General features: G+C 38.2%; 1 protein-coding gene across 5 annotated transcripts in view; it reads left to right on the top strand.

Annotated features, from left to right (window-relative positions):
* LOC124118794 (kinesin-like protein KIF21A) overlaps positions 1-15,812 on the top strand; it is a 125,642-nt gene that overhangs the window by 40,025 nt on the left and 69,805 nt on the right. For all 5 annotated transcript variants that reach the window (XM_046481080.2, XM_046481078.2, XM_046481079.2 and 2 more), the window contains exons 5-6: positions 13,720-13,776; positions 15,246-15,338. In XM_046481080.2, coding sequence (XP_046337036.2) covers positions 13,720-13,776; positions 15,246-15,338 — 150 coding nt within the window. The remainder of the gene's footprint in view (positions 1-13,719; positions 13,777-15,245; positions 15,339-15,812) is intronic.

The following is a 15,812-nucleotide window of genomic DNA, read 5'->3' as shown; positions in this document are numbered from 1 at the left end:
GAAAATATATATTAAGTTTTGACTGATCTGCGGGTGGTGATTCTGTCACACTGGGTTTGAACGTCATCCCCTGCACTGATGCAGTCTGTAAGTCACTGACTGATAACTTTTAAAGATTTCTTAAATTCTTTATCTACACTGTCTACACTGATTTATATGTAATGTAATATTTTCTAGTCTTTAACAAATCTTCTGAACCATCAACGAACTGGCCATTTAAACATTTTCCCAACCTTTTGTATGAGGCATGGCTGCAAATTTGCAAAACTCAGTTGCCTTGCCTATTCTTATTGATCCCAGAATGATCATGGGACTATCTATCCTGTGTGTTGTCAACTCAATACTGGATGAAACAATCTTCTAAGATTATCAGTGTGAGCTAGCTGTCGAAGGTATTTACCTTGCAGACATTAATTAAACTTGGTAATGGAAGTAGTTACTGCAGATCTTGCCATTGTAGTTAATACTAGTTCGTTCGTAAAGTGCTATAAATTGTTCACACACGACCTTATGGACAGCCTTCTCAGAAACATGAAATTTTATCACGTTATAGCACTTATTCGGACAAAATGTTATCCTTAATTATTTTATGGGTCAGATTTAAAAAGATTCATAGTTTGATTTTTAGCTCACCTGACTGAATGTCAAATGAGCTAAATGTCATGCCCTGCTTGCCCCAGCCTCGTCAACAGCATTTGTAAACTTCTTCTCCTCAGAAACCACTTGACCAATGAAGCTGAGACTTCACCTGCTTGTTCCAATCAATGACGTCCCAATATGTTCAAGAGGTTTGAATCAGATTTTCAATATGGTCGCCATGGTGGCCATGTTGAAAAAGCCTTTCTTTTTTTTGTCATTACTCAGCCATTTTTGAACAAAATATCATGAAATTGGCTATTTGTTTATTTGTCAACACATTAAAGTTTTAAATAATTGAGCTTGTTTTGACCATGGTCTTACATTCTCTCAAAATCATATAAACCTAGGGCTTCTTCCCTTCTGAAGTTGCCTGAAGGAGTAAAACCTTTATGATGACATATTTGCTATAGATCATTAGATTTAAATGTTAGTTTTTAGAATTTATTTGGATATCAACGGTTAAATGGCTTTCTTTGTGGACATAATTGTTGACTACATATTCCAGGTGAGCTACCAGGCTGTGGCACTATTATTTTAGATAGCCGAGATCTTTTCAGTAAAACTTGTCAATACATCTGTTGCAGGAGAGAGTATCCTGAAGATTGTCAGTATAGAATTGATGCAACATGTTGAGGCCTGCATCTGTTGCAGATGCAGCCACTTTCACCAAGTCAATAATTGATAAGGTCACACTTAGGGGATTGTTGCAGGTTTGAAGACAAAATCAGACTTCCTCTATTGACTTTCTATTTTGGTTTTCTTATGGGGGAATGTCGACATGCAAATACACCCTCCAGTGCAGTGATGACTTAGCATTATACCACTGCCACAGGCTAGTTTGCATATCATGTGATCAGACTTTTCTTTTGTTTGTGAACATACATGCTAATTCTGAAATTAGTGCACTACAGCCTTATTAAATTCTTTGAGTGCACTTCACAGATTGTTTTGCACAATTGTGAAGATATCTTTAGACAGTAGCAACAGTGAGGTGCATGCCAATATATCTCTCTACATCACAGTGACCGTATCACTAGGTCTCACTGGGGCTTCAACAGCAGCACGTACACCTGTACAGCCAATGTAAACAAAGGATAAATACGCAAATGGAAATAGTTTTTCATGTTTTAGGATATTTCCTCAATGAATGCTAACCATTCTATGATATGTTTATCTAAATGTGTAGACTCGTCAAAAATGAAACAGATGAAAAACATTTCACAAATACTACCATATCGCTGGCCTGTGGCAGAGGACGTACTAGGATGGCTACATGGAACTCTGGGTAGGAGAGTCATGCAAATACTGATGTCATTGAAATTGAAGTTAATGATTGTTTGGGGGAAAAGACGTTTGATTGTTCTTTTGAACAAGTAATGACAACATAGAAAGGGTTTGTTTAAGCTTAAGTCCAGTAAAAATCTGTTCAGTCCAGTAAGCACAGCCAATACTAGTCCATGTAAAAACACTAAAGTTTATTGAAAAATGATGTGAGAGCCTTGTTTGGGCTATAATAGGCTCAAATGGTTTTTGATTTTTGTTTTTTACAAAGATATTAGTATTTATGATCTAGCAATAATGACATGTTAATCTTTGTTTATTGTTTATTACGAAACTCTTTTTTGATGTTGGTAATTGCAGTGTATGATAGTATGTTCAGTTTTCGATTTTTCATTTAACTATTTCAAACTCAGCAGTTATAGTGTCAGGCTGTTTGATGCGACCTGTGATTTCCCATCATGACATAGCCTTTAAAGACATCATGATGACGCCTTTAACTGCCCCTCCATGTGTTAAACAAGCTATTGCACTTCCTCTACAACCATCACCTCTCACCACTGAATGCATACTCTCACGTACTTGGAACTGTGAGTAAAACCAGTTTATGTGGCTGTGGAGTTTGTGGTTATTGCCTGAAGCTCGTACAGCAGGACGCAACCACGATCCTTATTGAAACAACCAGTGAAAAAATGCTCTTAATCAATGTCCCTGAAATATCTGTGTGTGTGTTTTTGGTAATGTAGTTGCTGACCTTTCCCTGAGCAGGGTCTGGAGATTGGACAGTCAAGAAATACACTGGTCGGCTGGTGTAGTCACTGGGGGAGTTGTGATATCAGGACTGGAGGGTTACATGAGATAAATGTACTGTTTGGCTGGTGTAGTCACTGGGGGAGATGTGATATCGGGACTGGAGGGTTACATGAGATAGATGTATTGTTTGGCTGGTGTAGTCACTTGGGGAGATGTGATATCGGGACAGGAGGGTTACATGAGATAGATGTACTGTATGGCTGGTGTAGTCACTGGGAGAGTTGTGATATCGGGACTGGAGGGTTACATGAGATAGATGTACTGTTTGGCTGGTGTAGTCACTAGGAGAGATGTGATATCGGGACTGGAGGGTTACATGAGATAGATGTACTGTTTGGCTGGTGTAGTCACTGGGGGAGTTGTGATATCGGGACAGGAGGGTTACATGAGATAGATGTACTGTTTGGCTGGTGTAGTCACTGGGGGAGATGTGATATCGGGACTGAAGGGTTACATGAGATAGATGTACTGTTTGGCTAGTGTAGTCACTGGGGGAGTTGTGATATCGGGACTGGAGGGTTACATGAGATAGATGTACTGTTTGGCTGGTGTAGTCACTGGGGGAGTTGTGATATCGGGACTGGATGGTCACATGAGATAGATGTACTGTTTGGCTGGTGTAGTCACTGGGGGAGATGTGATATCGTGACTGGAGGGTTACATGAGATAGATGTATTGTTTGGCTGGTGTAGTCACTGGGGGAGTTGTGATATCAGGACTGGAGGGTTACATGAGATAGATGTACTGTTTGGCTGGTGTAGTCACTGGGGGAGTTGTGATATCGGGACAGGAGGGTTACATGAGATAGATGTACTGTTTGGCTGGAGTAGTCACTGGGGGAGATGTGATATCGGGACTGAAGGGTTACATGAGATAGATGTACTGTTTGGCTAGTGTAGTCACTGGGGGAGTTGTGATATCGGGACTGGAGGGTTACATGAGATAGATGTACTGTTTGGCTGGTGTAGTCACTGGGGGAGTTGTGATATCGGGACTGGATGGTCACATGAGATAGATGTACTGTTTGGCTGGTGTAGTCACTGGGGGAGATGTGATATCGTGACTGGAGGGTCACATGAGATAGATGTATTGTTTGGCTGGTGTAGTCACTGGGGGAGATGTGATATCGTGACTGGAGGGTAACATGAGATAGATGTACTGTTTGGCTGGTGTAGTCACTGGGGGAGATGTGATATCGTGACTGGAGGGTAACATGAGATAGATGTACTGTTTGGCTGGTGTAGTCACTAGGAGAGATGTGATATATATGTGAGATAGATAAAGAGATGGTACAAGAACAGGAAAGTATATGAGAGCATGAGAGAAACACACTGGTTCAACCCTGCTATTTGACCTGCAATATTTGTTGTGCCATTTGTGACACAACTCATTTAAGACAAAGCGGCTTTGTACAGCTGACGTTGAATCGAGTAAAACATACAAGTTAGCAAAATCATTTTAATTGGGTTAAATTTGTTTTATAACCAAGAAAGGTAAAGATAGTTTCATTTTTGTGTGAACTTTCCCGTAAAGATCTTTTGGGAAAAAAAGAAAAGAAAATGATGTGTTAGTCTGTCTTATTCCTTGCTTTTTTGTGGAATTGCAATTTCTGAAGTAAATTTCAGCATGGATGGATTACATTACTTGCTCTGTTCCATTTCCAACAAGCTATCACACATATACTAAACTTCACACACAGTAATAGCCCTTTGATCCAGGGGAGAATAGTCATGAATATAAGGAAACTCTACTTATACTGGAACTCTAGAATTCATTATTGATTGGATTGTAACTCAATGTAGACACCTGTCAAGATTCGGGAGGTAGTAGTTTAGATTGGATAAAGAACTTCAAGGCTACAGCCGCTCCATATTTAAATGTCATCCAAAATATCTTTTATTGAAATGCAGTTCTGTTTCAGATATGTGTATGCGGATTGACAGTGTATTTTCCTGCTGTGGTAAAGGCTAGGTGGTAGCACATGTCATAGGTTGCATGAACAGGTTACCAGTAATAGTTCTCATCCGCAGGCTTATTGCCTTGTAATGACTTCAAATGCCACCCTTGTCATTACACTCAGAAGGCCATCCTATTTGAGACTGGAAAATGGGGATATTTTTTTCTCACCAGCTCATATATTAGACCTGGAGACGAGAGAAATGCTTTTTGTGTGCACATGTCTGTGTAGTGACTTGAATATGTTAGAAAATGTATGATATGAGAGCCTGTGGGACTATTTTCATCAAGTTCTTTGGTTCTTTTTGTGTGTCTTAGTTAAAATGTAGGTGTATTGATAATCTGAGACCATATTACCTTGTATTGTAATCAGTGAAGTTGGAACAAAGGCAGTGTTTGTTATGTCTTCCATCCATCTTTGAATACAGAAAAGTATGATGGATATTACAGTAAGGCACAGAACTAGTTTTTTACATTAAGGCATAGAACTAGTTATTGTACAGTAAGGCAAGGTACTAGTTATTGTACAGTAAGGCACAGAACTAGTTTTTTACATTAAGGCATAGAACTAGTTATTGTTCAGTAAGGCAAGGGACAAGTTATTGTACAGTAAGGCAAGGGACAAGTTATTGTACAGTAAGGCAAGGGACAAGTTATTGTACAGTAAGGCATGGGACTAGTTATTGTACAGTCAGGCAAGGGACTAGTTATTGTACAGTAAGGCAAAGGACTAGTTATTGTACAATAAGGCAAGGGACTAGTTATTGTACAGTAAGGCAAGGGACTAGTTATTGTACAGTAAGGCAAGGGACTAGTTATTGTACAGTAAGGCATGGGACTAGTTATTGTTCAGTAAGGCAAGGGACTAGTTATTGTACAGTAAGGCAAGGGACTAGTTATTGTACAGTAAGGCAAGGGACAAGTTATTGTACAGTAAGGCAGGGGACAAGTTATTGTACAGTAAGGCATGGGACTAGTTATTGTACAGTAAGGCAAGGGACTAGTTATTGTACAGTAAGGCAAGGGACTAGTTATTCTACAGTAAGGCATTGGACTAGTTACGGCCTATGGTGTCTGGGGACTCGATGCTTCTTGGCCGATATTATACCGGCCTACGGTGTTGAAAGAGTTAATCCCATGTTTTACTGTACATTAACTAGTCCTTTGCCTTGTACAATAACTAGTCCCATGTCTTACTGTACAATAACTAGTTATTTTACAGTAAGGCATGGGATTAATTATGGTACAGTAAGGCATGGGACTAGTTGCATCCACCAAGTCAGCGAGCTGGAAATGAATGAGGGAACACATAGTTTTAGACACAGTAAAATGATATGCTATCATGGGTTCCTGAGCTTTGTCTACACAATATGCGTTGGAAACAATGCATACAAACACATCTCAACATTTGATTCTGACGTGTTGAATTTGTAGGTGCGCTGTTTCAAATATACTGACAGTAACGTTTATTTCCTATATTTTTCATTGTTCTCTTATTTATTTCCATAAGTATATGTTTTGTATAGTTTAATAGGACATACAAATGCTCATTAGTAGATTATCTTGACTCAGGTTTATGCAGTCAATCTTTTCCAGCAGGCATCTAAAAGCTTAACTCTGATGATGTTAAAGTGTAACTGGTGATGTAAAACCGTGATGTTTCGATTAGCAATGTTAGGCTCCCAAAGAGACGGAAATGTCAGCACAGAGACTGATTTAGAAATCTTGGCAAGAGTGTGAGTCTAATTGTAGCAGGTTTCTAGCATGTGTGCCATAGCAGACCTGTAGGAAGTGCTTGTATTCTTAATGGTTCTTGCCAAGAGAATTTGTCTTTGATAACATCTCAAGTTAACACCACTGACAAATCGAATCCCATTCATCATGTATTCAATCATGCAGTTTGCTTTTTAGTTGTATTGGTCACGTAAATTTTTGTAATTACTTTTTTTTGTCATGTGGTCAAATACATTTTTAACGGCAACCCCGAGATGCACATGACGAAACCATTTAGGAAATTCTGGGTTAGAATTGGTCCCCAACAACTTATGCTGGTTGTAAGAGGTGACTATGATTCAGGTGGTAATGCTTAGCGAAAATCGACCATTGTTGAATTGTGGAAACATTTGGACTCTCTGCATACGAGGGTTCAAAATTCCTTGTATTGTAGAGTGGCCATGCCCTCAATTTTGGTGTCATTGTGTGAATAGCATATGATCAGTTCCTTGAAAAACAACTAACAGGCAGTCTCACTTGCCGACATATTTGCCTTCATATTTGTGCAAATAACCTGAAGATGAATTAAATTAAGATGGAAACCAAGAATGTCTCAAATAATCCAATCTCGTAGTTTACTTGTACCAAACATAACTTTTTTAATACCTTTCCATATTGATCTCAGTGCTCAGCGATTTTGCTTTGACAAATAGTTTGAGGACATGTTCCTAAGTTTGCCACTTTTTGATAGGACATTCTGCTGTATCATTGCCCAACTTGAAAAATATCTTGGACTTTTTGGTCAAGTCAAACAGTCAAGTCCTAGAATAGGAACCGAACCGAACCCTGCAATGCTTCATTCTCATGACCTGGACAAACTGTGGACATCAGAAACGGCTGTAGTGTGTCCATTAGTCCTTCACAGTACTGGTCAGTGAGTTTTAGAGGTATCACCCAACTGAGGACTTCATATGTATATTAAGTAGTTAATACAGTTCTGTATTAAATCCATTGAGACCTCAGATCAAAGAGCTTGAGCCTCTGAGGCTCTTCCCTTTGGTGAATCCTTTTCTGACATTGAGATTATTTTGAAAACTGTTTGGGGGGAAACATTGATAAAGCTGAGACAGTTATCTTGTCTAGTTATTCCTGCTCATGAACTGCTAATGTCAAATTTACCATCTGTAACAGTTCTTCAGAATTATCAATGCTGGAATGTCCATGACGTCAACTGAGTTACTTATTCTCACATGTTTTTCTAAGCTACCTGAGACTATAGACATATTGACTCGGTGGACCCTGACATGTGTTGTCCAGACCTCACTTATCTACCCTTGATTGCCAGTCACCTCTACTCTGACATGTGAGTTGTGTTTGCCAACCTCTAGGAATAGCCGCACCTCTGCCGCCTCCTCCTCTACCCGTCTGGTCTCCTCCTCTACAATAACAACACTGAGGAACTGAGCTGGATTCAATCAGAAAACTACGTAACCCAAATGTCAGAGGTCCATGCACCAGTTGGCTTATATAATAGGGCCCCCCCCCCCCCCCCCCCCCCCCCCCCGCAAAAATAGCTTGTGTATGTTTGTTGTAAAAATGTTAGGAATTAGATGATGTTCAGTGAATGAAAATATCATTATGTGTCTTGATAACATCAGTTGTGTTGGATTTCTAGGCAACTATCTTATGAATGATGCCGGCTGGTACCAGTGTGGGGTTTAGGTTGGATAAGCTTGAATGTCTCCCAGGTTATGTGTGAGAGAGTACAAACCCCAGGGGACAGAAGGCAGCGGAAAGGGAAGTGGATAGATCTAAGCTTGGTTTTACTGTACAGAGCCAGCTCTCCAAGGGTTTATAATCTGAAATGTTACCTCAGAGTCAGGCTTTATCTCCCTATTTAACCACAAACTGATCAGTGAATGATTTCTCCTCCATGAAAAAGGAGAAAGCAGCTTTCATCTATGTCATCAGAGACCATATAATAGAGGGACGGCCCTCTAGCCTATGCGCGAAACCATCAGTCCTTCGGCTTGTACTGCTCAGCCTGTCCGGAAGCGAGGAGAAACGCGTTCACTGCAGTCATCGTTGTTGCCTTTTTTTCCCATGCAAAAGATATATTTCACAATACACAATTACACTCATGTATTTCTTAACATTGTTAACATTACAACTGAGATTTGTTGGTGCCCTAAAGCATGTCGTTGTCACTGTATTTGATGACTGTGATCACGCTTTGTCTTTGTCCGAGAGAACAAAATGGCGCACATGTAAAATCGGCAAAAGTGCAGATTTTGATTTTCAATAACGGCCTCTAATTCGCAATGAAAGTCCTTGGTTACCTAGGTGTATAAAAAGGAGATATGTTAAAAATTGGCTTAGTGCCATTAACAAATTTAGGGCGGATGCGAAATTTCAGATTTTGACTCCAGAAATGGGACTAAATCTGAATTTTCCCGAAATAAGTACACCACAACACTTAATTTTCGCATGCTTTCAGACGAATGTGTTCCTATTATCGGTCCTGAATTTAATAGTTTTACATTCATCACAATTTCCCCTTTGGCCTGGTACCAACGTTATTTAGGTACGATCGGTAGTTTTTTGGGTATGATTTTTGGCGCAAGGCCATATTTTACGTCACATATTTTAAGTTAAATTACCATATAGCAGACGACATAACATGCATTTTGTTGGTGATTATCATCTGCATATATTCTTTGAAACATTCTACAAAGTGACTTATATTGTATGATATTAGAATTGTTTGTGTAAAACGCGTATTTTTTTTACCATTGCTTTCGCCATTTCTTCGTAAGTTTAACTTTGTTTAAGTTAGGCTTAATCACATATCGCTCATATACAACATACTACAATACTACATATTTGTTATCTTCTGTAGATTTTGTCTGTATAAATCATGACTACATTTAATCAATGATTTATTTTATGCCGTGTAAATATTGATTATGAGCAAAATGATATTGGCCTAAACCCAATCATAACAATGTAAATATGATGAAGGTACTACTTACTTTGTGTATTCACACAACAATGAAAACATCATACAAAAACAAAAATCCGTTACATGAAATATTTGTATAATAAAATTATCATTTGCTTTGTAAATGCCAAGAAAGAAGAAGGATTATATCGGCAGTCGTCGGGAGAAGGTGTCATTCAGTAAAATATATAGATGGTCTATTGTCCTTTTCTGTGAAAAATACATTTATATATGTCAGAGTTTGTGATGTTTTGTTTTGTTTTGTTTTAATAGTAATAGTTGCATGCTTCGTTCCAGGTTAGAGTTTAAAGTTTGTTTTTCATTGATCAGATATAGAAAACTATGATGAAAGAATTTTGAAAACAACAAACGTTACTACAGTTTACGATATACTAGTACATATCTGGTACCATGCTCGTTGAAGCTATATTGTTATACCTGAAATATATAATTATTTGTATGCTGAAATATCAATCTAATCGGGTAATATCGAATAACGATTGTAAAAGTACAATCGTCTTCTTTGCTTTGGAATTTAACAGTAGCCTCCCTTTTAAAAAAAACTTACCTCGCTCCGGCAAACCCCATTATCACTGCTAGCCCCAAACTGGCATTAACCAATAACATTTGATTCTTTCGAAGCCCGACAACACATCGAAAATTCATTTAACAACGCTCGTAGTTTAATGTGTATTTCTAATTCATTGGATTTATTAGCATTATAAAATAGTAGCGAATTTACATGAAATAAAAACATTAATATGGCGTCATTTTCTTTCTGGCGAATAGTAAAGCATTTACACCAGTCGATGATCATGCATTTTTGCAAGTAAATCTAGTCTGGACTTATTATAAGATATGAAGTTAATCTGGAGATATATTTTGTGAACATCGGGAATATGGTGATATGTTACAAGTGTCTTCCCTGCTTTTGGATGAGTTTTATTTACACTTCCTGAGTTCCTGTGCAATTTACCGGATCGTAGTTTTCTGTGGCGTTCGTAGTAGATTTGGTATATTTGTTTATTTATAATAGTTAACAATTGCAGCATAAAATGAGATATATTAACTGATTTTTAAAACAAATAGAATACATTATAAAATACTTTTGATATCGGAGCGGCTTTTTCTTCACACGCCCTCGAAAACTTACGCTTGTGGACAGACGTCATATTTTCATTTCCTATCTTTTTCTTTGAGTGTAATTTTTTGGGAGGTATTACCAACAGCTTGGTAGCAGTAACATCACTGTCATTCTATTTAGACCAAGAGTCATCCGAAACCAACCCCTGGTCGAAGAGAGGGAATTCTTCAAGTGGCATATCTAGGTCCAAGACGAAATCGTCCAAGTTAATGAAGTCGTCCAAGGCTGTGGCGAATGTAAATTGAAATAAATGTTCCGGAAGACACACATGTTCAGCGAATAATTTGCAGCCAACTGACATGTGCTAATGAGAGATATCATAAAAAAATCTTTGTAATCCGCTAAGAGACGTCCTTTCATTGGATTGTCGCTGGTCATAGTCGGAGAAATCTCGGCTAAGGGAATTAACTCTTACCCCGGATATTATATAATATTGTTTACGTGGTTACCAGAATGGTCAGTCGTGAATGTCTGCGCATCTACTGCGCATCTGCAGCGGTAGAGAGAGGTTAACAGCAGGGTGTTGGGAAGTATCAGTTACATGCCAGACCGTAGCACTGATGGTTTATGATAAACTGTTGGGGAGGGCCGTCCCTCTATTATATGGTCTCTGATGTCATGAACTTTTATGTATAAAAACTTCTTTATTGTTTGTTAAGACGGTTCGGGGCCCCGTTCCTCAAAGCGATCTTAGCGCGGTGATGATCGTAAGCCTATGTTAAAGTATGGGACTTACGATCACCTTAGTGCTAAGATCGCTTTGAGGAACGGGGCCCTGGGCTACTTCTTGCCCCTTTCATCAGGTGAATATGTAGGTGAAAAGTTACAAACAATAACAGAGTTGTTATCTGTGAAAGTTTCATGTCGCCAGGGCTACTTCATCGTGTTAATGATTCTCCCGATGAAGGGGCAAGAAGCAGCCCTGACACGTTGTTACAAACAATAAAGTTTCCTACAAAAGTTTCATATGTTCTTGTTCTTACAACTTCTATATACCGTTCAAGCCAGATAACATGGTGTTGTCTTTCTTGTATGGAATACGATGAGTGACAGGAAACCATGTGCTGAATGTCACATTGCTCTACAATACACAAGTAGTCCAATGTTTGAGAAAGGTGATATATTGCCAAATGGATTGTGAGTCATAGAATCTAAATTAAGCATTATATGTAATTATGGCCTCAGGTGTTGAGTCGGAAGCTAAAGTATTTTTAAGTATCATCAAGGATATAGATCTAATCATGCTAATTAGGGCATCGTCCTTATACAAATTTTGTAGTTTCATTCAAGACATTTGTGAGGTAAAGGAAATTTAATTAATGTCAATTACGGTAAATTGTCGATTGCAGTTAGGTGCAAGTAAAGCAAGTTCATTGACATTCTCTCCTGCAAAGTAACTTTTGTCAGAGACTACCAGAGATTGCAGGAAACATATCTTGCATTCCTATTGAAGCGTGTGTGTTTGAACAGCAACGTAACTGAAACTACCTGTCCATGGGGGAAACCTGCTACAGTGATACCAACGGTAGCAGTTGATGTAACATCCGAGGTGTAATATGTCAAATTGCATGAAGTAGAAGTGAGATAATTGAAGTGTGCACACTGTTTACTGGGGTAACATGATCCCCGTCACTTGAGGGTGAGAATAGCGCCTTGAAGACAGTTTCCTCACCTGAGCGACAGCTATGATCACTTTCACTGCCGATCAGTACAGGGAAACACAACTGTTATGCCTGAAGGAGTAAGACCCACCAGGAATAACAAATCACCTCCTGTTCGCTTTGATGTATTAATGAGATGGCACATGCCTGCCACGTTTGTTTACATTTGGTAACCCACGGAAATGTTGGCGAGTTGAGAGAGAGAGAGAGAGCAAGTCGTTTGCCTTGTTCAGTGCGTTCTGTTTCACACGTGGTTGAGATAAGGAGAAATATGCACGTTAGATTTACTGTTTGATTTAGTTGTCGTGCAGTGAACAATGTGTATTTGAAGTGTGCACTGAGAGAAGTTGCATTACAGATAACTGGTCAGGTCTGGCTGAAGAAAAGGGGTTTTGTTCTGTTATCTAATAAATCTCTTTGCTATACAGCAAGTTGTGTTGTTTATGGTTTTAAACTCTCTGTGCTGCATGCATAAACATTCTCCAAATGATGCATAATAGATAGTAGCTGGGCAAAAGTTGTAAATGGTAATCAGTGTTTTTATTAACATTGAATAAAAGAACTCTGAACCATGAATACCATATTCGCCGTAAAAAGCACCCTGCTCCAATAAGCACCCCTTGACCAATTTCTAGATCAACATGTGGGTAATATTTAGGGCCCTCTACTGAAAGTCTACATGAAAGTCTGTGTTTTCTTGTGAATATTACAGACTTTTTATACAGAGAACTGCCGTGCAGAACATCCATATATAATTGTATAATAGTTAATTTTTGAAGTGTTAGTTTGACCTAAGTTTGTTCACTACTAATTCGTTGTGTATAGTTTTTATATTTCAATATTCTAGGCACCTGGGGTGCTAACTAAGGTGAATATTGTATAAAGAGTTCTGACAGTGTATGGTCTGTATGTTTGTCATTTGTTGACTAAGTGAAACTCATATGTTCTACTTAAGTAAGTTGATATGATTTGTATTATATTATTCTGTATAATGAAAAAATATATACACAATGTTAACACCATTTATGATTGAAAATATCACTTCTAGAACTGTTTTTATGACACTCAGCATTATCATGCCTTAATAAAAGACTTCAAAACTTCAGATAATCTGAAATGTGATGGCAATAATCAGAGCAGTTGATCTTATTCTATATACAAAAATATTTTATTCATCAATAATCTTTCTGAGCATTACCTCTGAAACATTGTTTGTGGCTAGCTGAAAACCATATCTTCAAGAGATTCCATCTCCTGGATGCTTGTACATGTCTGCCTAACCCACATCCACTCTTTGCAATTCTGAATGATCCTGCTGAATAAAATACAGATCCAGAACTTTGATGTATTCATTTATGTGGCCTCTTGAATTTGATCTTGTCAATTTCTTGAAAAATGAAAATGCTGAAATGTCTGTGGTACCTTCCCTGCTTATTCAAGTAGACAAATAGTGTTAAATCAATATCCCTTATGAGACTTGTTTCAATGTCTGTATGTTTGTTTTTCTGTTTCAGTTGTACAATGAGGAAATCCTGGATTTACTTGACACAACAAGGGACCCAGAATCAAGGGTAAATACTATCTTTCAGCATGGATTCATACCTGATAAAGTAAATTTATATATTACCATTTGTTATCACTGCAAGGGTAGATGTCTTAGTTAAAAATCCATCCAATACACACTTAATTTCCAAATACTACTTGTGTAATAGTAGTACCCTTTTTGGGAGTACTTGTTCTCAGATCATTTCTTTTAATGACTAGCAGACCTGTGACAATGTTGGTCCTTGTTCTGTTACAGTGTTAGCGACCATGAACTCTCTCGGTCTTGAATTGAAATGTGGTTCCTCTGTCTTGCCAAACTTGTTTGCACCCATTTTGTTAACAGTTGTTCATTAAGGCAAAAAGTAAAGCTTTGTGATATTCATTTAACTTAAACTTGAATACATGAGACTTTTTATAGATAACAACTTTTTGGATTCTTCATCACGATGTTTCAGAGCTACTTCTTGCTCTTTCATTTCACCTGAAGATGTATTTGTGTTCTTCCAACTTATATATGCCTGTCAAGACTTAACAAACATGACTTGTAAAAGGAAGAAACATGTCTGTACTCAAAATGAAAAATGCTGCATAGATAAGTTGGCATCCTTTTTGTGAAGAGGATTGTAACAATAACTTAAAAAAGAGAATCCAATGTTGATCTTCTCTATGATTTTATAACTGTTGTTTATTGATATGATCATAAGGCGAGTGTATAGTCATATATCATAAATCACAATTGTATTGTAATAATTGTATTTCTGGAGTCTTTGGTGAGCTTTATGCAAATCCTTTTCTTTCTAATATATCATGTTTACAAAAAAGAAGCCCACGACAAAGGTAATAATCTATTTATAATTTAATGTCATTCTAATAATAATCAAAGTTAATCACATATTGCTATACAGTAACTTTAGAAACCGCGTAGGAATATTAAGCCTGAGTAAACAGCCCTTTTTATTATATTGTGCCAAATGATTGTCTCCATGACTGTTTTATAAGCACTGGATCCGTTAAGATCTGGGTTAGAATAGGTCTTCAACAACCCATGCTTGCCGTAAAAGACGACTATGCTTGTCATAAGGGGTGACTAACGGGATTGGGTGGTCAGACTCGCTGACTTGATTGATACATGTCATCGCACCAGGGATTGCATGGATACTCATGACATCAATCACTGGATTGTTTGGTCCAGTCTCGATTATTTACAGACTGCCATCATATAGCTGGAGTATTGCTGAATGCGGCGTTACACAACAAACAAACAAATCCATAAGCACCGACACATCAGGGAACCACGATCTAATTATTTATGGAATGTTATGCAATACTGAGTATGTAAACCTCACATCTATGTACAGGGCTACTAAACATAGTTTCTGAGCCCTCATTTGCATGTTTATCGGATTGGTTCATCGCATCGATAAATGACCCATTCCATGATGAAAGGCATTATTTCTATGTTATGTCTTTTAACTTCTGTCACTGTTGACTTCAGGGCCGCAAGTCTCACATCAAGATCCACGAGGATGCAGCTGGAGGAATCTACGTTGTTGGGGTCACAACTCGCACTGTCGTGTCGCTAGAAGATGTAAGTCTCCTGGAGGAATGCTGGGTTATAATTGGTGCCCAAGAACTATGCCTTTCATACGACACATCTCTATGGATTGTGTGGTCAGGCTTGTTGACTTAGTTGAGAGCATGTCAGCGTACATGTTGATTGTTGCTCCTAATATCAACCACTGGTTTGTCTGGCCCAATCTTCATAATTTACAGGCCGGTACCATGTAGCAGGAATATTGCTCAGTGAAACAAAGCAAATCGCAAGTCTGTCTTAGGTACAGGAGACGAGGTGCTACCATGTTTCGGAAACAAGTGAAGGTGACAATTCAGGATTCTCAATGTCAAAACTGTCCTTTTAGCCGAGTTTGATCCTTATTTTGACTGCCATTTGATAAATTTGTTTTTTATATTGTTAAACGCCGTCCACAGCAATATTCCAGCTGTTTGAAGGCGGGCTGTAAATTATCGAGTCTGGACCAAACTATCCAGTGATTGATATCAT

The sequence above is a fragment of the Haliotis rufescens genome, unplaced genomic scaffold (genome assembly GCF_023055435.1).
Source record: "Haliotis rufescens isolate VD_foot unplaced genomic scaffold, xgHalRufe1.0.p SCAF_6, whole genome shotgun sequence".
Classification (NCBI taxonomy): Eukaryota; Metazoa; Mollusca; class Gastropoda; order Lepetellida; family Haliotidae; genus Haliotis; species Haliotis rufescens.
The sequence above is the reverse complement of the archived record's forward strand: the minus strand, read 5'-3'. Positions and strand labels throughout refer to the sequence as shown.